This window comes from Coturnix japonica, chromosome 1, assembly GCF_054131305.1.
Source record: "Coturnix japonica strain WE chromosome 1, WE-NBRP24, whole genome shotgun sequence".
Classification (NCBI taxonomy): domain Eukaryota; kingdom Metazoa; phylum Chordata; class Aves; order Galliformes; family Phasianidae; genus Coturnix; species Coturnix japonica.
In genome coordinates this window covers 133,622,968-133,648,293 of record NC_140663.1, presented here as the reverse complement: position 1 = coordinate 133,648,293, position 25,326 = coordinate 133,622,968, and the positions used below count along the sequence as shown (strand labels likewise).

Below are 25,326 nucleotides of genomic sequence, written 5' to 3'. Positions count from 1 at the left end.
TTGAGGATTTTTCCTCAGAGGACTCCTACGTGTGCTAGGAATAGCCAGGGTGCAACATGCCCTAGTTACACACTGCACGAGCGTTGAGTTTGCAAGGAAGATGTGCTGGGGATGAGCTGGGACGAGGAAGATGCAGTGGAGTCAAACATGGGGGGGAGAACTGCAGCTGCTGTCTGCTCCCCTGCACCCAGCACCATGTAAACAGGACGTGCACACAAAGGAGAAGTGTCCGCATTGTCTTTGCTGCTTCCTGAGTGCTGAGAGTGGGGGGCAGATGGCAGGATGGGGATGGGGGAGTGGAGGTCCTCACCTGGACCCTGCTGCTCACCTGAGTGGTGAAGGGAGGAGGACTCAGCTTTTTCACATTGCCCACAGCTGTCCTGTGTTTTGGAGGAGCTGGGAGCATCTGTACAGTTTGGCCCCTCGGGACATCTCAAAGTGGCAGTGATCTCCCTGTCTGTTCTCTGTGTGTTTCTGAAACAGTGGTGCGGGGAGAAAATAAGTGAGAGCAAAATACAAGTTTTGTCCCCTCAAAAGCTGCCAGCGGAGTCAGGCAGCTGCAGTATCTGAAATCCTAATTTTGAAACTGTGTAGATTTCAGGTGACGTTCCATTAAACTACACTTTAGGATCCCTTAAATACATTTGCGTGACCATGGCTAACCCAGTATAGCTAAAGCTGCTTTATTAATTACATGGACATGTTGGGTTGTAACATGCTAAAAATACCAGCGCTGATAATCTGGGCCACTTCTTATTTTCAGCACGGCTTCATTCTTTGTACTAACTGCCAAGTCACAGTGCTGTAGATGGACCAGGATTATCACAGGCGAGGCTTTGTTATTTCAGCAAAGGTATTTCTCTGTTATTTCGATAGGAAACAGCAGATAGACGATAAGCCCACAAACTCACAATGAGTGGAAGTCATTACAAATATATGTCCTTGTTGTAACTATGATGTATTTAGACGTCCAGCCCTTTGGAGTGGGAGTCACCAAGTTATCGGTGATGATAAGAGATTACTTTCAGGCATGCCAGCAAGTTAGACAGGGTTTGTATTGACTGGCAGTCTTCGTGGCATGGTGTGCTGATCCTAAGGCCCTCCTTGGTGCGTTGGGAGCAGGGCAGTGTGGGGTTGCGAGGCATGTTCAGAGTGGTCTCAGGGTGCCTCAGGCAAGGGCTTTCCACACAGTGCTGAGCGTGTTTCTTTTCTGTATGTCAGAGGTAGTATGTTGCTGAAGTCATTTTCAAAACACCTTTTTTCTTTCCCTTTTAAAATAAATATTGCATTAAGCAGCGGTCTGTCTGCGTACTACACAAGTAGGTCAAAGTGCTGTCATGCCTGTCTTGCAGACTACCTGCAAACACAGCTTAAAAATGCACGGAGTGCCAAATCAAACAGGAAGAGCAAGTGATGTACTCCAGTTCCTTGACTTGTGCTTCGGTCTGGAGTACAGATTAGCAACAGCATGGTAAAACATCAGACCCCGTGCTTCTGATATCCCATTCACCAACAGCCCTTTATGTGGGAGAGGACGGAAATCCTGATCATCTCCCAGTACAGCGTGCTGGTCGAGGCAATTGCTTTCACATTTTGGAAGCTCACTGGGCACATCCTGCCCAATACCATCATGGTATTGGAGGCACAGGAGCTTGCACCTGCAGAATGGTTGCTTCATCCTTAGGCTGAGGCCATTGGAGGCAAGCAGGCAGGTTAACAACTGGCTGAGTGCCTTTAGGACCATCCCCCTGGACTTGCTGGCGTGAGGAAGCGTGAAGGAGCTCTCAATTCACTGACCTGCTGATAATGCGTCAGAAATTAGCAGTTGCTAGAAATGCATTAGAAAAACCCAACACTTTAGCTTGTCACAAACATCCAGCCCAGTACGCCTTTTTTTTTTGGCTTGGTAGTGGTGAGCGGCCCGGCCTCCACCTCTGCCCCGTGCTGTTCCCATTTGGCTGTCAGAAGGAGGTGGGCACTGGGGCACCTTGCTGGGCCGGCCACCTGCCAGCCTGGTTGCCTGGTTCCCCTCTCATGTTTTGTTACTGTCCTCTCCACGTGTCCTCACGCAGCAGAGGATGCGCTGAGCAGGTCTTTGAGACTCACAGGCTCCCACCCAGCATTTAGGGCATGAGCAGCTGTCCTGTAGAGGCTGGCTGTAGTCAGAGCAGTGCCGCCCATTTCGGGGACTCGGCGGCCTCACCCAGCGGCGCGATCACGCTTTCCTTTCTCTCCACAGATAATCCTGAAGTAATCAGCAGGAATGGGACGGAGTGCCACGAAGCCTCCCTGCGGATGGCCAAGCACGGCTACTGTACATACTATCCTGTCTCCTCCTCTCTAGAATTGCCACAAACTGCATGCTAAGTAAAGAATTTGTTCTTACGGACAAATCACAAACTCTAAAAAGCTAGTGCTGCTATGTCATATATGAATATTAAATATGGTATGCTTACTATACTCCGACCTAAAATAGTTAACTACCTGATACCAGCTGTGATGTTTCAAGACATAAAGGGTAACATTTAGTTTTGAAGATTTTCTAAACATAGTTTAATTCTTGCAAACGTTGTCTTTTCTCCATAACTATACCTAATGGGAATGGTCCAATTGAGTTAGCCTTGGGAGATTCGCGGTTCATGAATCTTTCAAGCTCAGCAATAATTAATTTGTATTGGCTAAAAACATATCCCGGTTGCACATTTAGTTTTAACCCAAACTATAATTGGGGGTTTTCTCCTTGGTTAAAAAAAAAAACAAACTCCTGGTTTTGCTCCCCGAGCAATCTGACCCCGAGAGGGAAGAAGTGCAACAAGGCCCGGCGTCCTGCACGTCACCCCAGCAGTCTGAATTTTTTAGCCAGAAACCCAAAGCAAAGCACAAATTCCTTTAGATGCACATAGTTGGTATTTGACTTGTATGGAGAAGTTGCATTTGAGTCACAGCAGAATAGGAGGAAAAAAAATAAAATAAAAAAAAAAGAAGAAAAAAAATTAAAAAAAAGAAGTGAGAAATTTTGCACAGTATGAACTTCATACCCCCCTTTCAGACCCCAGAAGAACAAAATCTAGAGAATATTATTTTACGAGTATATTTATAATGTTTTTAAAAGAGACTTTGCAGAAGTGCCTAAATTTTGTCACATCAGACTTGGTGAAAGCGAGCCTGATGCCAACAGTCAATCCTAGCAGGAGCGAATATCTCTCAGACTCGCAGTCGGGTTACCCAGGAGATCCGAGCTCTTAGCGAGTAACCTCGACCGACGTAAAATCAAACGAAAAGACCAAACTGACAAAAGGAAAGGAGAAAAAGAGAGCTGTAGATGAAGAGAAGTGTACAATAGTTTAATTTAATGGAAATCCAGTTTAGTCACTGAGACTTCATAAGTGACTTTAATCTAGGTTATTAACTGAACACTAAGAATGTAGAATGAGATTCAGTTTAATTAATCATTACTGTATTTGCTTTTTTTTTAATTGGGTTATGAGATTGTAACCAGATTAGAATGGAGGAAAAAAATAGTTCTTCTAATTGTTTTTTCTTTAAAAACATATTTTATGTCATGAAAGTATGAAGATATCTTTAATACGATTATATACATATTATATATACATACATACATATATATGGATGAAGCAGATTTTAATGTTGTTTACTTTTTTAAATACTTTGTTGATTTACAAGGTAATTATATATGTATAATTAAAATTTCATTTGTTTGATTTGAGATTTGTTTCAAGCACTATCGTACCAAATATTTCATATTTTCACATTTTCTATGTTGCACACGTACCACGGAAATGACGTAGTTTTTAAATTATTGTTTAAAAAAAAAAAAAAAACAAGACAGTTGTTATAAGTGGATATTATGTATAATCGTTTGCGGCATAAGTTTTCTATGTGGACATTATTAGTGATTGCAGTATTTTAACTTAACCTCTTCAGATTGATTGTAAACTACTTTAAACTCTGGCAGCACTGCCCGTTGGGAACGACTGAAGGCACTACGTGTGGAACTGTTTGTCTAGGAAATGATTTCCGGGCTAAATCTTGTTCGTCCAATGTCTAATTGCTATCTATTTATATATATAAAGCTGGAGATTTGATCATCTGACAGGAAAAAGGAAAAAAGCAAGGATCGCCATTGGACTGTAAAATTAACATAGTGCTTGTAACGTCGCGTTAGTTTTAATTTGTGGGAAAAGAGCGTATCTTAACTTGTTATTTAGCAGTTAAGGTATCACCATGATATACTATTAAAACACTAATATTTGTAGACTTTCTCAGTCATTATAATTAGGTAGTTGACACTGCAACTTGCCTATATCCGTCAAAGTTGTTTTTATTTTTTTATAATAGTTAATTTAGGCATTTGGGTAGCTTACTGTATAATACTAAATGGTAAATTATCCACGTTGTTTAAATATTTTATGTAGATAATTCTACGAGGCATCGTTTTATGTGAACTTTTTATGTTTCGAAATAACCGTTATCCTATTGTTTTCTACAAGTAACCCAACACGACTATGTGTTGGTTTTTTTTTTTGCCCACGGATGACGAAGCTTCAGATACATCAGGTCTTTCATCCAGATAAACTGACAGACAAAAAAAAAAAAGAGAAAATGTATTTTTAATAAAGAGATCCACTTTCACGACTCGACGACTTTGTAATATTCCTAAAAACTGCACGAGTGCAAAAACCTATGCTAACGGTAAGGAGGCAATTACAGAGATGTGCAAATGCGTGTACGACAGATTCTGCATTTTATTTATTTATAAAGTAATTTTATAGACTATTTGGAAATTTGGGAAGATCTAAAAGCTATTTTTCTGTATAAATATTATTTGCCAAAACTTTGTTTATATTTAAAAAAAAAACAAAAACAACAAAAAAAAAACTCTAACAGAGATGATTAAATTTTAAACGCTTTGTTTAATTAAAAAAAAAAAACTACAAAAAAACCACAAAAAAAAAAAAAAAAGAAAACAAACCAACAGAAAAACACACAAATAACCCCCCCCCCCCCAAAAGGAACCATGAGATGGGCCAGCACAGAGGCAGTAAATACTGCGGCTGAGGCGTAGTTTCGAGCTACTCAAGGTGTCTCAGCGTAATTTCCTTCGAGCGATGATGCAGCTCCTCACCAAAATACCTTTTTGTTTGCCTCTCTCATCCACTGTAACTGACAGCGCTCACACAAACACCTCGGGAACAGTTTGAGAAGCCCCTCCATTTGCTCGATTCTGGCGTATAACTACTAGTGGTCTGTTAAATAACCATTCTATTTCTGTTGTGACGTTCAGTTCATTCACCCAATGTACAACCACTGAAATAAAAAGAAGCATTTTAAAGTGATGGCCGAGTCGGACCCTTCCTTTATTGAGAAGTGACTGAGAAGATGGGGCAGGGACAACAAATATGGACTAAAGAAAGCACGAGTTGTCTTTTAAAATCTTACCATTTTTCTTGATTGCACATTCAAGGAACAGATTGTCACGTGTGGTCCCCTGCTCCTGGACACACATAGGAGCATCCCTGCCTGCTGCCTGCGCCCTGTGCGGATCAAAGCTTTGGGCAGTGGTGTCATGTCCCTGTGCCAAGGAGGAAGTTTGTCACTCAGAGGGTGGTGACAGGCTGCCCAACGAGGTTGTGGATGCCCCATCCCAGGAGACATTCAAGGCCAGGCGGGATGTGGCTCTGGGCAGCCTGGTCTGGTGGTTGGCGACCCTGCACATAGCAGGGGGGTTGAAACTGGATGATCATTGTGGTCCTTTTCAACCCAAGCCATTCTATGATTCTGTGACACTGGACTGCATGGATTTAGCCCCTCAAAAGTCATTTTGTGCCCCTTCCACCTGCGGGAGCACACTGGGACAGCTTGCAGATGGGTAACCACTGCGGGGTTTGTCATGCTCCATCCTCCTGCCTTGCACATATCTCACAGAGCTTTATGCCATCAGCTAGTCCCCATCGTCTCATAGTTCCTCTGGGAGAGCAGCATTGCCCCTGCAGAGATCACACAGCAAGCTCAGTGGCAGAGGAGGGATTAAAGCCACTGGTTTGCAGCTCCATGGTTTTCTCACACCATCTCCTCTGTCCATGCTTTAAATGCTTGAAAAAAATAACAATTTCTGCTCCCTTAGGAACACATGGAATCAAGAAGAATTTGTGTCATAAGGCTGTACACATTGCATCAGCGTGGGACTGGTCTGAAAGGAGTCCAAGGTCACAAGTGATGTGGAAAACCACCAGGTCAACCAGTCAGTTTGGATGCATCATGAGCGTAGAGAGCCAGAAGCCTGCTGAGAACGCGCATGTGGGTTGGAAGAGAGACACAGGGCTGCCTTGCAGAGAGAGGGCTGGAGAATTAGAGGGCTACAAGGGCATTGTGAAGTAGGATCGGCAAGCAATTCAAATTCACCTAAAGATCGAGTAGGTGAAAATTTCTCTTTTTATGCTCCTTTGAGTTAAATCTCAGCCTGCAGTGACCTTCTGGCAGTTGTCAGGGTCAGGATGTGTTCACTGTCTCATCTAAAAATGGTTTTGTTTTCTGCATAGCAATGAAAAAGCTTTTCTGGGAGACAGGAGCTTTTGGGAGCCCGTCAAGCCAGGGATGTTTGTACATCTCCATGTGCGGAGATAAATTTCAGGGTTTCCAGATGAAGATATTTCCAGAGAGGAGATTTTGGAGACCTTTTGTGTTCTCCACAGGGCAGCTGGCTGTGGGCTGTGGCTCTAAAGCCATGTGTATGCTCTCACACACAAGCTGGTGCCACCACTTCGGTGCCAAATGCTGTGTCCCCCCAGGGAACAGTTCCTTGCCCTGCAGACATCACGTTGCTTCACATCAGCCTGGCCTGGCCAGCTCCATGTTTGCTGCATCCATCTCCTCAGGCCTCACGCAGCACAGCCATGGCCGTAAGGCACGGTTCATACTTCCATTGTGGTTCTGTTTGTTTTGCAGTTCAGAGGTCTGAAGCAATCTGAGGGCTGTTGTTTTTTTTGCAGGCCCGCTGAAATTAATAGCATGAAACAAAAGGATGTGTGACATCTGAGGGGTCAGTACCTGCTGGGATAGCTTTGCATGTTTGTATAGAGTGAAGGAAGCCAAAACTGGTTCAGCCGTGTCCGTGCTGCACTTTGGGAGTGTCTGCTGAGCAAGTAACCAAAACAGCAGCTGGGTTGGTTTCAGAAAGAGCTATTTCTCTCCAGCAGAGTCTAGCAACAACCCAGCCCTTCTGAGTTGTGGCTGGTGAAGGAGAAGGGACTTGTGGGCACGGCTGTCAGGCAGTGTGGACTCTGCTGGATCTTCTGCTGGAGGCATTCACTGTATGAGTTGACGGGACCCAAAAATACACCTTGACTGGAACTGCTAAAAACCTTCCTTGGCACCTGATCACATGCATACCATGCCTCCCTATGCCTGCAATCATTTCTCTAGCCAAGCCCTTACCAAGCCCTACTTTTCAAGTAACCTCCCTTTTTAATGTCATATAATTGACAGTTCAGAAGGGCTTTTCCAAGGGCAAATTGTGATAGGTATAGATTATATCCTTAGATTTATTTGTGAAAGAATAAATTATACAAATGTCTGCTAAGTTCTCATTCGTCCGGTTCAGTGGTTAGAGAACCCTCAGAAACTGCAGGAAAGAAATTACATGTTGTTTTATGGAAATGCCTTCTGCTACGGGAGGGGAAAAAAAGAACCTTACAAATAGGATAATGGTGTGAACTGCTGGTACGAGCAGTGCGGTGCCGCAGTTGCATCATTTCCATCAAAGTTTCTTTCCCAGTCAGGAAAATACACGTGGCTTTATGATGTGGGAAAATCACTGCAGGAAAAGACACCTCGCTCCTCTCATCTTCAAAGAGCTGCATTTGGATATTGCTCCGAAGGAAAACGAGTTTTGGTGATCATCCCCCTCGGCCGCGTTGTTGGTGTCGTGGCTGTGCTCAGGGTGGAGGTGCTGGCGGTGGCGGTGAAGTTTGCTGGGAGCGCCTCTCATTTCACAGGGTGTTAGACAGGGGAGATACATTTAGTTCCTCGTTTTCAGCTGAAAGCCACCACACTGAATGCCAGGGGAGCACATTCAGAGATGCTGAAGTTGGTGACTGACAGTGCTACTGTAAGCCAGCAAGCTTTCCACACTTGGAAAGCTGCTAGGAGGGATTCCGCTTTTACCTGTAGCTGCTGTGTCATCTCAGACACTTGGCCTGGAGCCGCTGCTCTGAAGGAACACCGATACACTTGGGTATCTCAAGTCTGGCAGCCCCTGTGGAGGCCTTAGGTACTCGGCATCACTGAGTATCTTTGCATATGGAAGCTTGTATTCACCTACAGCAGTGCCTAGAAATGCTTCTCATGTCACCTAAATGCCCACACGCTCACCGAGCTAAGGCCAAAGAGCAGCTGATAGCATTCTTGAGGAAGTCATATAAATCACCAGCACAGATTTCACATCTGGTGTCTTTGAGATGTTGGTATCTCTATCCAGGTTATAGGAAGGAATTTAGAGTTACCGTACCCCTCTGACAGGTAGCATCAGGCATAATCTTCACACAGGCTTTATTCCATCATTGGGATTGTACCAACACAAGTACAATTTTATCCTTACAACTTAGTGTGAATGAAGTTTTAATCATAGAATGATAGAATGGCCTGGGTTGAAAAGGACCACATGCTCATCTAGTTTCAACCCCCTGCTATGTGCAGGGTCACCAACCACCAGACCAGGCTGCCCAGAGCCACATCCAGCCTGGCTCTGAATGCCCCCAGGGATGGGGCATCCACAGATTGCTTGGGCAACCTGTTCCAGTGCGTCACCACCCTCTGAGTGAAAAACTTCCTCCTAGTATCTAACCTAAACCTCCCCTTCTCAGTTTAAAACCAATGCAAAGGACCATTCTTGTCTGCAAATGAGTTGTTTTATTCTAAATGGTTTGGGTAGACCCCCTGTACTATACTCTATCTGACCCAGATCTACGTATGGGAACTTCTGGTTGGTGTTTTTCTCCCCAGTCTACTTGGGGGTTAGGCGGCTTGCAAACCCTTTGCAGCTTTCAAAGGTCAGGCTACTTAATTTCCAGTTTGCTTCAGTCCTCTTAAAATGCACATTTCAGATGCGCCCATTTGTCTTCTAGATCAGTTCCTCTCAGCCCTGGTAGAACAGCTGCTGCAGCAAGGTAATTCAAATCTTCCTCTGTATGAAGTACAATCCAGAAATAATTTGCAATGTACAAAAAGCCTATGAGGCAAATGCAACTGAATTATCTACTGAATTGTCAGCTAACTGCGCCTTCTCACTTGCAACTGCTCTGTTTTCCAGATGTAGTACAGTATTTATATGGATTGCCTAAACAGTGGCAATAGTTTTCTTCTGGCCATCTTTTTCTCTGTACTGGCCCACTAAAGTCAGGTGGGAGATGAATTAGAGTAATAACAGAAGCATATTTGTATTGCACAAAAGTTAGGCCTTCTGCCTTCAGACTCAGACTTTCTGTGTGAGTAAATGGAGTGAGAAGGGGAGGCTGGAGCCAGCAGAAGTTCCTGGGTGACCCCTGCCAAGCCATTCTAGGCGCTGTGCATCTCCCTACCCACTCCCAGCAGCCTCCTTGCTCTGACTTTCACCTCAGCTTCTCTTCTGAGCATATGTGCACCACGGGAACCCCGTGCTGCCTGCCAACTTCTGCTCCTTCACTTCTGTCTGAGGTTGTGGGGTTCTTAAAGCGTCTTGTGCCACATGGAGACACTTCCTGCAAGCTTACGAATCCCAAGAATCACAAAATATCTTGGATTGGAAGGGAACTTAAAGATCATCTGGTTCCAACCCCCTCGCTGTAAAAAAAAGCCTGCGTGGGAGCTATTTCCAGTTAGACTGACCAGACAGTCTTCATTCTCGTAACTGAAGCAGGAAGCCACAAGGGTCTGAGTATTTAAAGCACTGCTTAATTAGGGATTTGCTTTGTGTTGATGGAAGAGTGGCCAGGACATTCCTGGAGAGGGCTTTTTGCAAAGCCTGCCTGCTCCATGCAATGTTTTGAGACCAAAGAGAAAATGGCGAAGGCTTCCTTCCAGGCAGGCTGTAAATAAACCCACTTTGAGAAGTGTTGCAACTACTGGGTGAGATAAATTTGCTGGTGTTTCACAGTGAAAGCTCCCCACGGGGCAGGTTTTGATGACAGCTATCAGGTATTGTGGAAGCCCAATGGAAAGCAAAGTGGTAGTGCAATGAGGGGACACTGTACAACAAGAACCCAGCAGGGACACTTGAACAGAAATCCAAGCACAGTACTGTTGTTCTCTTACTTGCCTCTCACATCCGTCTGCATCAGGTGATCACTCTACGAGACACTTTGCCCCTTCTTGCTGAGATGAACCATTTTCTTAAAAGGACCTGTTTTTCTCGGAGCCTACATTCTTTCTTATTCACCTGTTTCCTCTCCCTTTGCTGTAATTTTAGCCCTAATGCAGATGATCTTCTGTGACATCAGACCAGCCTTCAAGTTTTGGTGAATTCCTCCGTAGGAGTAATTATCACAGGAACTGCTTTCAAGTCCAAGCTTCCTGTGCAATACAATTATTCCTACTTAAATAAAGGACGCCGGCAGTGCTGCTCAGCAGCACCTCTCTATATAAATCCAGAGCTCTTTTCTCAGAGCACAGCTTGCTTTCTTCTCCTCTCAGAAAAGGACTCGGTCAGAATCAAACATTAGTCATTCAAAATGCCCCAAATCAACCATCATTTCATAGCCAATCGAATCCTCACTTTTATAAATAGCACAATCAAAGCAAACTATTTTACTTTCCTTTATGGTTACCATTACAAGAGCTGCTCCAAAAGCAGTGCCTCCTTTTTTATTATGTTGGCCCATGACGTCAGAGGTGGATGATGGTGATAGAGGTTGCCATATGACTTCCTACCATTATCCCACTCCATGTTGTTGTTGTGTGACAGATGGCAGCAGAGGGGCACTCTGCTGTAATCCACATGGAAAGAAAGAGGAGGCATTACTTTCAGAGCAAACTACATATTACTTCATGAATACTTGCAGAGAGAAACAGCTGTCTCGCCTTGGTATCTTAGCTCCATTCTATGGCACAGCTGGATGTGGCTTCACCCTCCAGGAGCCTGCACACTTGAGCCAATCCACCTTAAAACTGATAAAAGAAAATGGCTCTGCTAAGATCTGGTTTCTGCAGTGCCTGGATTTAGTCTTCTCAGAGACGGAAACGTGTAGGCCACACACTCCCCTCAGCTGCTTTGTAAAGTGCTGCTTAAATCAAGGATCAACATGGATGCATGTAGCCAGGACTGGACCAAAAATATTCTTTATTTTGACCTTGTCAGGTTGAAAGCTCTGATATTTATACAGTAGTCTCAGAGGTCGCCTCCTCGGGTCACACAAACCAGTGCAGCTTTAAGATACTGGAGTTCATGTCAATTTATAGCGGCTGTGACTCCAGCTGAAGGTTTTCAGGGCTGCGGAATATACTGCAGCTCAGATTGCTCCTGCTCTTTAATTTCCTTTATGTGTTTTTAAATAGATGTTTCATCTTCTAATCAAATGGCACTATATAACTCTATATCAGGCTCAGAGACAGTCCGTTCCCCAGGCACTAGCTGAAAAATGGAAATAAATAAGAAAGCGCAAAGAGGGTTGTAAATAGTCTGGTTTAACCAAAACATGCTGCTTTGTCTTGTCTTTCTAAATAGGTGGGGGGAGGTGTTGACTGTCATCAGTGTCATCTGTACAGAGGCTGATTTAGAAGGTGAGACACAATATTTCCTGCTCAAACAGGCACGAATAGGCCACTCTCTCAAACTGTGGGGGTTGATCTGTACCACTAAGAGAAATAAGAGAAATGTTTAGGGCTGCAGTGAGCAGTAACTTCCTGTTCCCATCTCCCTCTGTGTAAACTGTGGTAAGGTTATACCCAAGAGAAGTGCATTATTTCTAAAGCGGGCACAGCACTGAGACACACAACCACAGCTGGCATACATGCACACACCCCTCCTTGTTAAGCTGCCATGGAGCAGTAAGTTGCACCTATGTCCCCCTGAGACGTGTCCCTACAGACCCCAAACCAGCAAGCAGCCCTGCTGTGAGCTGCAGCCATACCTTGGTACAGTGGAGATGTGTATGAATAGCACTGTTTTGGATCTATCACACTCTTGACAGGGAGGTCATCTGCTCATGGTTGATTTAGTGCTACTGTTGGCTCCTCCTCCACCTACATTAAACTAGCAGCTAGTTGTTCTTCTGGGTCTTGGAACACCAGAAGGGTTTTGTTCCCAACGACTTCTAAATGACTTCAGGGACTCGATTTCCCTGCTACATTAGACCATAGCTGACAAGACAATGGATCACATCTGTCAAATACGTGGATCAGTTGGGGGTCCACCAGCCACCTTCTCAGCTGGCTTACACACTGAAGGCCACGAGCCACTGAGATGGTGTTTCAGCAGATGCCTATCAAGGTGGCATGGAAAGAAATGGCTCTTAGCCCATGCTCAGTGTGATTTCCCAGTTCAATCTGGAATTGATTTACTGCATAGCTCCCATCTGGTGCATGCTACACGCATGAAAACATCTCTCTGGACAACTGCTTTGTGCAATTCCTCACTGGATATTTATGTGCTCTCTGAGGTTATCTACCCCCTGCATATTATATAATGCTTTCCCAGATGAAACTGGGTGAGAATGGCCAATTAAAACTCTTTTTTATCTTACAGGAACACCAGTGTTTGATTTTTAAGCATTTGGTAGCTTTGATGAAGGAGCACATTTGATGTCACAGCAACGCACATTTTAGGAAGCAAAAGTAAGCCCAATAAAATTATATGGCAGCGTGTATTATTCATTAGGTTTTTTTTATTAAACAATTAGATTTTGCTAACAGCTGCCTGGCATGAGATATGGCCACTGAGGTGAATCGCGTCTCAGCCCAGGGAAGAGCTGAACCATCACAAGTTTTACCTGACCTATAATTTTTTCAGTGGAGGATTGATCAATAGTACAGCCATATCTAAAGGCAGCGAGTGTTTGAAGATAGGAGCTTCTCAGGAAAAAAAGAGAAAACAGTACCTAGAGAATCAGATGAGGCAGTTCCAATTATGTGCTAATTAACATTTTCAAGTTAAGATGGTATTTCTGTGCTATTTGTGCTAGCTAACACAGTTCTCTGCTCTACCATCATTTCTGTTGTCACAGAGCTGCATCCAATATGCACTGGACTCAATAAAATAAATGTAGTTTCTTATGTAATAAGAGTAAACATAATGAATGCTTATTTTATTACAGCATTGTCCAGCAACTAGCCATTTATTGGTGTACTGCACAGAAAAGACGATGCTTAATAGATTTGAGGATGCTACAAAGCTGAGGAGGGCCTGCAAGTGTGTTGGAAGACAAAATTAGAACCTGACAAGGGTAAGAAAAAATAGCACAAGATATGTGATGCAATTCAGTGAAGACAAGCGCAAGGTACTGCCCGTAGATATGAACAATCAGTTTCTCAAAATCAGGGCAAGGTATTAGTAGCTGAGCAATCCACTCTCCCGCCTTCTCAATGGTTGTAAGGAAATTCCAGCAAGTTTTAGTTGCAGGTCTTCATGGAAGTGATCGTGACATTCCTAAGCAAGATCTACAGTGCGGTCTCTCTGTAGGGGCCAAGGCAACACCCTTCATAGGTGATTCTGAAAACCAACAACTGTGCCAAGCAGTGAATGTTTATAGGGATGAAACATCAGGATTTGATAAACCAAAAAAAAATTTGCAAATGCTGAACTTCCAATCACATCCAGATGTTTTTTTGGTAAGTGCAATCACAACAGGAAAACAGAATTCTATATTTTTTCCTGACTACCAACCCCTCAAGCTATATCAATAACCCTCCAAGCCGTGACTGAAAGAGGAGGAGTAATGCTGTGCTGGAACCCAAAGGCTCTGTGCTGAATGGATGAGAAAGCAATGGGAGTGTATATGGTGAGAAGAGAGGAGGAAGAGTAGGAATTCTGTAATTCAGCTTCTCTGTCAGAGCTAAATACTGCAACAATACAGCCCAAGGGAAGATCAGTTTTGAGGACACTACGTTAAAAAGACAAGGAAGACAACATGAAGCCTGATGAGGAAAATATACTAGACCACAACAGTGTCTGAAGAGGAAATGCAAAAAGAGGCCGAAGTTAATTCTTGAATCTACTTTCCTCGTGGAAACTAACTGTGATTCTTTGTTAAAGTAGCACATGTATATCTCCCACCTATAGGATGAGCCTCAGGTATAGCACAGCCCTGAAAATTTGCTAGAAAGCAGCAGTCACAGGGTTTCATTCTTGTACAGCATCGAAGACTTACAGAAGAGGATGTGGACTTTGTATACCTCATAAAGCCACTTCCTTTTTGTTTTTCCTCTGCAAGAAACTCACCACACTCAGCATGGTTACTGAGCTATTTTTACCCCTTTCATAGTCCCTCTTGCCACAACTTCTGATTTTATACTTACGATACGGAGTCCTCTTAAAGAAACAGCGATTGAATCAAGAGTGTGAGACTTCTGGCTCCTGTTTAAAAAAAGACATGTTAGAATCGTAGAATCATTAAGGTCGGAGAAGACCTCAAAGATCATCAGGTCCAATTGCTAACCCATCACCACCACACACACAAAGCTATGCCCCTCAGTGCCACATCTACACACTTCTTGAACACCTTCAGCAATGGTGACTCGAACAGTTCCTGTTCCAATGCTCTGCTCCTCTTTCAGAGGAGAAATTTTCCTTAATATCCACAGACAGAACCTCTCCTGGAGCAACTTGAAGCTGTGACCTCTGGTCCCATCACTAGTTACCTGCAAGAAGAGTCCACCGCCCACTGTATGATGAAGTAATGAAGCAATAGTTTCTAGAGATTAAAAGGCAAATCCAACAGTTAGTATTAAAAAGCATCCAAATCTTAATGATTTTCAGACTCCTAATGCTTTGCTTTGAAGCAATTCCTATGTTGATCGAGATTATAACTAAAATTCCTGATTTCAAAGCACTAAATTAGAACTTCTTGCTTCAGCAACCAAAGGACTGGCTCAACAGTCTCCCAAGGCAGGAATTCCTGAAGAAGACCTGCAGCTAGAAAGAGGCAAGCTGCTTCACAGGTGACAACTACCTCCTCATATCACATCCCAAGCTACTTCCTATGTACTTGAGAGAAGTCAGATCTGAGAGACTGAGCTCTGTCCTCCGTGGCAGTGACAGGGCCCGAGGGAACAGCATGGAGCTGTCAGGGGAGGGGCAGTTGGGGGTCAGGGACAGGGGCTGCACCACAGGGTGGTGGGCATGGAACGGGCTGCACAAGGCTGCGGGCATGGCCCTGAGTGCTGGAGTTCATGGAGCATCTGGACACTGCTCTCAGATGTAGGGTTTGGATTTTGGGTGGTGCTGTGTGGAGCCAGGAGTTGGACTCCATGATCCTTGGGGAGTCCTTCCAACTCGTGCTTGGGAACATAAGCATGATATTAGGGAGGGTGGATGATACATGATCTGGGCACATATGTCCATCTGCTTGCATGCAGAGTGGAGGTCAGCAACTGTACACACTCTGGCTGCTGAGCCTTTTTTGGAAAGACCCAATCTCATTCCCCCTGGCCAAAAGCCAGCACCCACCTTGGTCTGCTCCTAAATCTGCTCCTCTTCAAGGATCTGGGACAGCGGTTGCATACTATTTGCTCTTTCCTGACTAGAACAGGCAACACAGATCCAAACATCCAGAACAAGCACCTCTACTCTGACATGCACCGAAAGTACGAAATCAGTTTGAGCACATGTACAAAATTACGTCAGCTATGATTTGATCACATCTGAGGTGATTAAATACTGCCCCATTTAAGAAAACGCTTATTTAAGAAATAAATACAAGAAAAGTGGGTTGGAAAGCTTAATTTAATTGCGTAACTCACAGCAATTAAGGCACCTTAAAGATTAATTGAGTTCTGAATGTTTTGCTCAAAATAACCGTATACAAGGAAAATAGTACCATAAGTGTAATATTGATTTTTAAATGACACATACAAAAATCTAATGCTTGTGAAATACAAGGCCCCAGTGCTTATATTGTGGTTATTAAAATGGGGGATTAAACATTTCCTTTCATGTCTGACTCAGACAGCATCGTCTACTCTGTTTGCCATAGATACTCCAAGAGTTTTGTACCTTAATAAAAACAGATCATCATTATTTCCACTTTCCCTTAAATCTTGTGATTGAATTATTTTTAAACATCATAAGGAGAAAGAGAGAGTCAAATGGAATAATAAATTAGCTGTTTTTAATTTATTTCACCGGGGTTTTTTTATATCCTGAAGCTGACACCCCTGTTTTGAACCTACATATGGATGCCAGCTATTAACTTAACTTTATTGGCACATGAGTATTTCTTACAAAACTCAAGACACGTAGAGGAAGTTTTTCATTAAAATTAATAACATCGCCAAGGTTTCTTGTTTGCTTTTATGGTAAGTAAAAGAACTCTTTGCTGTAAAATGCGTTAACGCACCAGCAGAAGTCCACCAAAACTCCACTAAAAACAATAAGAATCAGGTCACAAGATAAGACAGGATATTTCCATTTAGATTTCTCAGTGCTTTGGGAATGGTTCGATACAATTTTTCACTCCCAATAAAAACAGGCCAGGAGCAATTATTCTTTTTAAACTTAACCACCATCTTCAATTAAACACGACGACCTTATTACGTGACAGGGATGGATACGCGGCTTCACAAACTAGTTAAAAAACATCACCCCCCCCCCATTGGTGAATGATCCCCTTCCTCAAAACAGTTAATCCACATTGTCAGGAAAGGGCATTAATAAGATGGTAACAGAAAGCTGTCCCCATGTGCACAGCTACCAAACCGGTCATCCTCTGAAACAAACCCATGGGACTGAAGCCTGAATGCTCCTTTCTGATTAGAAAATTAAATGATGGTTGAGAGGAGACTTTGGTCTGCCTACTTCTATTGTCTCCGTGCCTTTCAAATTGCTTAAAAAAATAAAGTAAAATCCCTGAGGATGGGAGCACACAATTGGAAGTGACAGCTACAGCAACTTAATAAGTATCTGCTGGCAGAGCCACACTTAATTGCGTTCACACTTGTTGTCCCCTCCAGTTGTACGGTAGAACACATTAATTCAATCTAGTTCTGCCAGAACATAATCTGGTTTGCTTTACTTCTCAAAACAAAAACCATCTCGTGGGAAGCAACAGGCGCGAGTTTAAACCATTTTGAGATGTGGATGGAGTTAACTCTATTCCTCTGTCCTGTCTGAGTCCCTTACAGCTACCAACTATCTCACAATTTGCTTTTCTAGTCTGGATTAGTATTCCACGGATTCACGGGGCTGCAGTGGCTCAGCACAAGGCCAGGAAGGCTACGACAGTGGTGTAGCAAAGAGGTGGTGTGGATTTGGGAGGAGCAGGGAGACTAAGCAAGGAGGCTGGGTGTGTTTACACCCCATGGTACACCAGGTACCTGCTCAAATTTTGTCTCCCTGATTCCAAAGATGCTTAAATGAAGACTACACAGAGTTTAACATGAGGGGAAAAGAACTGCCAGTGCATCCTTACCTGATGGTTTAGGATCTCCCATTTCGGTGTGCTTGCTTGCCATTCCCTCTAGTCCTATTGTTAGTCACATGGAAGAAGAGACCAACTCCTCACCGCAACTCTCTTTCAGGTCATTGTAGAGTGTGATAAGGTCTCCCCTGAGCCTCCTCTTCTCCAGACTAAACAATCCCAGTTCTCTCAGCCACTCCTCATAAGACTTTGGCTCTACTACTGCAAAACACAAGCACTACAACCTTGAAACTTAAAAGCTTTTTCCTTAAGAACAAACAAACAAACAAGCAGCACAGCTCTATCATACAGTCTTCCAGCAGTACATCAAACCCTACCCTGTGCCCTCCTGGATCCCTACCAGCCTGGCTCCTGTGCATACACTGTCCTCAGTCAAGCTCAGGTCCAGTGTTCTGTTCCTTCACAAGTGCCTTGGTGTGGTTCCTGCTCTCATCTGGAAAGCTGCTGTTATCATGAAGATGACAAACACCTATGATTTGGTAGTTGGTAAGAAAAAGGTATAATGCCACTATAGGGAAGAAAGGGAAATTAACAGTGTGATCACCTACAAGTGCCAGGGATAAGAAAAGTCAGCCACCTTTCACTTTAGTTAGTTGTATCATGAGTTTGGTAGCAGCTGTATGGACAGTTCTAATCAGACATTTTGACAAGAAGTATTAGGTGGAAAACTAAATGTGATCTCAATCCTCAGCAGTTAATGCTGGCTACACTTGCTCAAATACTGAAATGACACATGGCTAGATGCAATCCATGTGGTGACAGCATTGCCAGCTCAAGTGCAAAAACATGGCAGTAAGTAAGAACGGGAAGTCACTGTCATTCTACTACCGTGCAGTGAATAAAAATAGATCTATAGGCCCTGTCCATCGCTTGTATGCTAGCACACAGTCAGAGGCCACAGCAGCTAGTGCAAAACTTATGCAACAGAATGTTGTTTGCTGTGTAAAAATAGGAAATATTTATAGAGAAACTCCAGCCTATCATAAGACGGTGTGGTTAGCCACAGGCTGCTGAAGTCTGAAATATGATAGCTTGGTATAAAAGACTCGAGAAGGGAGCAATAAAACTGTCTGAAGCCTAAAGTTTCTAAACTCTGTGAAGGCAGCAAAATTCCAGCCACACGGCACAGATGGACTGGATAACTCCTGAGACTGTTCAGAGAAGCTGCAAAGGAGGTCATGCTGGGAAAGGAGACTGCCTGTCTGCTTCTGCTCATCAGATGTGGATGGAGATATCAGCCTGGACAAACCCTGTCTAGCTCAATCTTTGGTGGCATAAAACTTTCTCTTTCTTTGAAACATACTTTTTTTTCTTTTTCCATCCAACTATTTGGTAGAGAACAGTGCAAGGATAAGCAATGTGCATAAAAGAAAGAACTGGCAGTACCGAAGCAGCCCCATGTTCTCAAACTCACTAAAAATAACTACACATAACTAATATCTGCATTTGTTTTTAGCACAGAAATTCCTGCACTTACCAGCTGAATTTTCTACGTTGTCATCTTTCCCAGGTGAATCAGAATCAACAGGGAGAAGGCTAGAAATCTAGGGCAATGGTAAGGTTTTTAGCTTCATCAGGGAAGTGACAGATCCTCAGGAACAGTCACCCATTCTGGGCATCCAGCACCTTCTCCCCCTGCCCGTTCTGCCCTTCCTTTACCATCTTCCAAGCCACAAAAGCTGTTCCCATGCATCCCATTTTTCTGATTCTTTTGTCCCTGCAAACATCATCCCACTATCATTAAGTGACAAAATGCCTCACTGCCCATGAAACTTGACCATCTCCAGACAGACCAGCTGGCGCAAATCTGTTTGGTGTGAGCACTCCTGTTGCATCTTCATTCTGATCACCCCCCTCACCATAAACCAGCAGTCAGCACCTTTAGCTGTTTACGAGGCTGAACAGTGATAGGACAAGGGGGAAATGGTCTTAAACTGAGACAGGGGAGGTTTAGGTTGGATATTAGGAGGAAGTTTTTCACACAGAGGGTGGTGACGCACTGGAACAGGTTGCCCAAGGAGGCTGTGGATGCCCCATCCCTGGAGGCATTCAAGGCCAGGCTGGATGTGGCTCTGGACAGCCTGGGCTGGTGGTCGGTGACCCTGCACATAGCAGGGGGTTGAAACTGGATGATCTTTGTGGTCCTTTTCAAGCCAGGCCATTCTATGGTTCTATGAGCACTTCTTTCTTCAAGGCAGACTAAAAGATGGGTATTGTGGCCCTTTTCAAGCCAGGACATCCTATGGTTCTATGAGCACTTCTTTCTTCAAGGCATCTGTGAGCATCCTGCCGAGATAACTTAGTTTGGAAGCTCCGCAGATCCAAAAGAGGAGGAAAAAGCACAACACCAAAGGAAGATGAGAAGCGCAGCCCCACGAGAGCCCTTTTCAGACAGCGTTCGGAGCATTATTTGTGCCCGTAACAGGCACCAAGCCCCTCCTCTCTATATCCCTCGACACCCAGCGATGCCCCATCACTATCGACGCCTCACACTGAAGAGACGAGCGCTCAACCAACCCCAACTTGGCGCCTCCCAACCAGCACTTCCGGCCGCGGCCCCGCCCAGCTCTAACCCCGCCCCCCTCGCGCTGCCATTGGCTCAACCCTCCCTCCGCGTGACAGCGGCGCGGCCGCCGATTGGTCGAGCGGCTCGGGGGGGCGAGTGGGCGGGGCATCTGTCTCCATGGAGACAGCGCAGGGCCGGCAGGAAACCGCCGCTCCCGGGAGTCACGTGCCTCTAACGCGCTCTCCCATTGGCCGGCGCCTCAGGGCGGGGGTAGGCGGCGGGGAGAGCCACGTGACTCCGTCCTCCCCGCTCTGTCTCCCGCCGCCCGGTTGGCTGTTGCCGTGGCGACCGGGGAAGGAGGGGGCGGGGCGGGCGCCCCACCTCAGCCGCGCCGCGGCCGGCAGCACCCGGCGGGAGCGGCGGGGAACGGGACGGGAGGGGGCGGCTCATGGCGGGGGGGTGAGGGTCGGGCGGCAGGTGAGGGTCGGGCGGCGGCTGGAGGGCGGAACGAGGCTCGCCGGGAGGATGCGCGAGTACAAGGTGGTGGTGCTGGGCTCGGGAGGGGTGGGGAAGTCGGCGCTCACGGTGCAGTTCGTGACCGGCACGTTCATCGAGAAGTACGACCCCACCATCGAGGACTTTTACCGTAAGGAGATCGAGGTGGACGCGTCTCCTTCCGTGTTGGAGATCCTGGATACGGCGGGTACCGAGCAGTTCGCCTCCATGCGGGACCTCTATATCAAGAACGGGCAGGGTTTCATCCTGGTCTACAGCCTGGTCAACCAGCAGAGCTTCCAGGACATCCGCCCCATGCGCGACCAGATCATCCGCGTCAAGAGGTGCCGTGTCCCCGCGGGGCCGGGGCGGGGGTCGGGGGCCTCCGTGCTCCCCGCGGCCGGGGTGTGGGGGGGAGCCGCCCGCAGGCGGGGCCCGAGCTCTCCTCGCTTCCCCGCGGCCGCCGAGCCGGGTGTGGGCATCGGGCTGGAAGCACAACGAGGGAATGCACGTACCAGCACGGCGCTGCCGCTGTACGAGGGGGAGGGAGCCGGCAGCCCTTGTAGAATGGGCCACCAGCACGGCTTGCACGGTCCGGAACACGGTGTAGAGCCGTGGTGAAAGTGGGCAGGCAGGGCCCAGGCCTTCGGGAGGGCTGCAACTTTCTGCTTCCCTGATACGTGCCTTAACTTTTTTCGTAGGGGGTATCAAGGCTGATGTAACGCGTTTTTCTGTGTTGAGTTCAAAATAACTTGGTTTTCTTTACCTTTGCGATTCTCGCCGTGCATGCAAACGTTATAGAAGAAGAGGTTTTTCTGCAAGTAGTGAAGGTAGGAGTTATGCGCTCGTTAGCCTTTGGTTCCCCCGTGCTTTGTCAGTCTGAGTGCTGTGGCTCTGCCTGTGCTCAGACCCGAACTGACATCTCTAGATGCTGAAACAGAATAGAAAGTGACTGCCACTTCCATGCTTACATTGACTCAGCACTGCTTGGGTAGGTCTGAATGCCACTCTTGTTCTTCTTCTGTTGTGTCTTGTGTCACAAGGCTTCAACTTCTGGCTTGCAGAGAGGTTCCTGATGAAAGATTCACCAGCAACGCTTTAATTCTATATTTCCTGTATGCAAAGTAACCAAAAAGCAGCTGAAATCGTGGTTCTAGCCAGTCCTGATGCTTGTAAGTGAGCTGCAGTTGAAAGGCAGATGCTGTTGACTTGCTGAAAGCACATCTTCCAATTCACTTTTTAACATTGAAAGTGTACCAGATGCTCCCTAGCCAACGTACCTCACGGTTTGTTGTTGTTCTGTTTCAGAGGTTGCTGGAGCTAGCAGGCAATGTATAAGATGTGTTGTACTGTCAGTTTAACCAGTAACAGGGGTGCAAGCTGAACTGGAAGAATGCGTATTCAAAGATATGCACCTGTGCAAGTAGTTGTTATATATGAAATGCAGCTGCACAAAGGCATTTAATCCTTACTGAAGGGCAGGTAATCACAGTCTGATTTACCCAGGGATTCTGCAGGATGCGTACCTAGAAAAACCAAGTGTTTGCTTATATTGATACAAAACCATCGCTGAGTTATCAACGTACCTGAGAACGGCTCAGTGAGGTCTCGTAACCTGTGCGTATCTTTATATTTTACATGTTGTCCCTGCTCTTGTTTTCTGATGAAGGTACCCTTGTATTCTTATATAAGCAGAGTTGCTTTTCATGTAAAGTAGAAAAGCCAGGTGAAATTTCCTCTTCAAGTTGAGATACAGGCTTCAATTTTCTGCCTCCCTGGTCTAACCACATACCAGACCAAAGTAAGCGAAGGAAGGCCTTCATTCCACCTGATGAAGTTGTTTTATGTTAGAGGAATGAATAATGTGTTTACAGGGCCAGCAGGGAGAGGAAGATGTAGACCTTCACTCAACTCTGAAGCGAATGGTTAGAAGCAGTTAAGGTAGCTGTTGCCTCTATGGTTTCTGCTGAATGGCTATTTAATGTTAAAAAACAATGCATTAATAGGCCTGAACAGGTCTGAAATCCAGGTCTCCCAGTTTCCAGAGAAGTCTCCTAATGGTATAACTAAAAGTCTAGCTTTTTTTGTACTGCTTAGTGTGGGAGCCCTGCATCCCTTTCAGGTGTGGTGCACAGCTTTAGCAAGAAGAGTGGAGGGTGTCTCCATAGCCTTTAACAGGTAATTAAAGTCCTTTAGTGCGAAATTTTGGTTTAAGTCTAAACTGCCTTTTCCAAATAAACATATTTTTGTCTAGATCTTCCTGGGGATGAATCAAAGCACTACCTTCAGTGCCGAAGTCCTGTCAGTGCTGAGTGGATGGATGCACTGCCAGCCCTTTCTGACCAGACATAAGATGAGTAGAAGGGAAAGGATTTAGAAGTGCTTCCTGTGCTGTAGGATGGGGTTTTCCATAACTAAGCATACCACCAGTGTGGGATGGAAGACTGTGGTGGTACAGGATCAAAGCTTTACAGAATCAAGTCTTCCTCCTTTAGGTGCTGCTTCTTACAGGAGTTCCTACCCAACAAGTGACTTGGCCATAGCTTGTGATGTACAAAGCAATCACGTTTGCAGTGAGCTGTCCTTGCAGTGCTGCCAGCCAGCCATGCTTATCTGGAGATATGCTTCAGCACAAGTACATGGGGAGAAAGAAACTGTTGAAAAAGTGAAGCAGTGGCAGCCTTGTTTTGCTTGTTGAGGAATGTAATCAGAAAAGGAGAGTGAAAGATGTGTGGTGGCTCAGTGTGAGGCGTCGGGTTGTACGCGGTGAGTCAAAGGCATAAGGTTGCTGTCTGGATTTGGGAACTTGAGGGCACTTCTGTGCTTGTTTGAAGCAGTTATCACCGGTGATGATAGATAAGCTTAGTTTGGGAACTCCTACTCGCAATGCAATTTGAAATGCGTTGTTCAAACCCCACGTGTTCAGGCACCTAATACCAGCTTCTGGATCCTGCTTGCGCCAAATCTGTATCTTAAACCTTGGCTCTTCCAATTCTTGAAGATGAGTACTTCCGAATGCTGAGAGGTGGTAGCGTTAGGAAGATGAGATGTACCCCAGCATATTTTTCATGTGGTAGCTTACTATGTCCATTTTTACTAGAACCTCGTGAAATAGAAAAGTGTTCTCATTTCTGTTCAAGCAGAAACTAAAGCACAGAAATAACCATCTTACCCATTCAGTTTGCTGTTCTTCTATTGCTGTAGTTTCTCTAGACATCTGACCGGTGTTATGAAGACAGGACTGTTGTGTTTGTGTCTTGCAGAATCTACTAGATAATACTTGTAGCAATACTCTTGGGAAATGCTTTGTTTCAAGTAGTGGGAAAACAAGTAAATATTAAATTTTAATTAATCTACTGCTTTCTTCTCTAGGAAACAAAGACCAGAAAACATTAATTTAGGTTGACTGAAAACGCGGGCTGAACGGTGTAGGTATATTAAGAAAAAACATCACAAGGACGTGTCTAAACTGAATGTTCTTTGTGGCAATGTTCACCATCAGGATGAAAATCTGCCTCCTGGTCTAGAGATTCTGTGTGGCAATTTCAAGCATATGAGAGAAGTGATTATTGAAATCTATTAATTGTGAAATCAGCATCTTGAGTCAATGATAATTGATGTACTTAAGTGACTTAATGGTGATTAAGTCTGGAAAACTATACTTGGAATTACAAATTGCTCAAATGTCTAGTTGAAAAATGTTGTTTTCCAAATGCTTTAAAGATTAAATGCTTTCTACTCAATGATCATTTAGTACATTGGGGTCCATATCCTTGTTAAAACTAGATAATATGATGATAAAAAAAAATGGCTGTCAATCAGTATAGAGTTTTGAAGAGATTAAATAGTTTACTTTGTTCTTTAGCTCTTTGCTTCAGTTAATATTCTTCAGACTAGGTTGAATTTACCAGCGGCCACAGAATCCCAGAGTGGTTAAGGCTGGAGGAGACTTCTGGAGATCATAGAATCATAGAATTACCCAAGTTGGAAAAGACCTTGAAAATCATCAAGTCCAACCACAGCCTAACCAGAACCCTAACTCTAAACATCCTCCACTAAATCATATCCCTCAGTACCACATGCAAACAGCTATTAAGCACATCCAAGGATGGCGATTCAACCACCTCCCTGGGAAGCCTATTCCAGTACCTAACTACCCTTTCTGTAAAGAAGTTCTTCCTAATATCCAACCTAAACATGCCCTTCTGGTCCAACTTCAGGTTCTGAAAATAACCACCTGGTGCAACCCCAGCTATTCTGAAGCCCTGTGTATTTCACATTTCTTTTTGACTAAAGAAAGTCCCATTTAGACCGGTATTCATGAAGCAGTGCTGTAACACACTTGACAGCAAACAGGTTCCGGCCTTCCAGGAAGAAATAGTTAAACACCCAGTGGGACTTAAACTTGGAAAATACTGCTCTTCTAAAGCACTATTTGCAAAAGAACAAAGCAAATGCGTAGAGATTTTCATAGATGCTATCCATGCAAAGATGGTAGAAATAAGAAGAGACTGAAATCCTTAAGTCTTTCTAGCAAGAGGGCTTTTGTTGTGATCTTGGTGTAGTGAATTGATTACTCATCTTCAAGTGGAAAAGGCAGAGCAGGTAATAAGCATGGTCCACGTTCTCCATAGCCTGCCAGGCCAAGCTGACACCCGTTTATGTGCTTGTTAGGTGAAACTTACCACGTTATTGCAAGAA

General features: G+C 44.8%; 2 protein-coding genes and 1 long non-coding RNA gene across 47 annotated transcripts in view; 2 read left to right on the top strand and 1 right to left on the bottom strand.

Annotated features, from left to right (window-relative positions):
• The window catches only part of MBNL2 (muscleblind like splicing regulator 2), a 100,792-nt gene extending 95,435 nt beyond the window's left edge, over window positions 1-5,357 (top strand). For all 41 annotated transcript variants that reach the window (XM_085535983.1, XM_085535985.1, XM_085535981.1 and 38 more), the window contains one exon: window positions 2,240-5,357. In XM_085535983.1, the coding sequence (XP_085392109.1) occupies window positions 2,240-2,367 (128 nt within the window). In that variant the 3' untranslated portion in view covers window positions 2,368-5,357. The remainder of the gene's footprint in view (window positions 1-2,239) is intronic.
• On the bottom strand, window positions 3,829-20,424 carry LOC146762739 (uncharacterized). The gene is made up of 2 exons (XR_014942055.1): window positions 19,102-20,424; window positions 3,829-17,825 (listed from the first exon to the last, which is right to left on the bottom strand). It is a non-coding gene; the product is annotated as an uncharacterized LOC146762739 (long non-coding RNA).
• RAP2A (RAP2A, member of RAS oncogene family) overlaps window positions 20,386-25,326 on the top strand; it is a 32,900-nt gene continuing 27,959 nt past the window's right edge. The window contains exons 1-3 of one of the 5 annotated variants that reach the window (XM_085535988.1): window positions 20,386-20,969; window positions 21,427-21,455; window positions 23,998-24,489. In XM_085535988.1, the coding sequence (XP_085392114.1) occupies window positions 20,656-20,969; window positions 21,427-21,455; window positions 23,998-24,026 (372 nt within the window). In that variant the 5' untranslated portion in view covers window positions 20,386-20,655 and the 3' untranslated portion in view covers window positions 24,027-24,489. Of the gene's footprint in view, window positions 20,970-21,326; window positions 21,456-23,997; window positions 24,490-25,326 lie in introns of those variants that run through there. The other 4 variants (XM_085535989.1, XM_085535990.1, XM_085535991.1 and 1 more) reach the window with 4 other exon arrangements.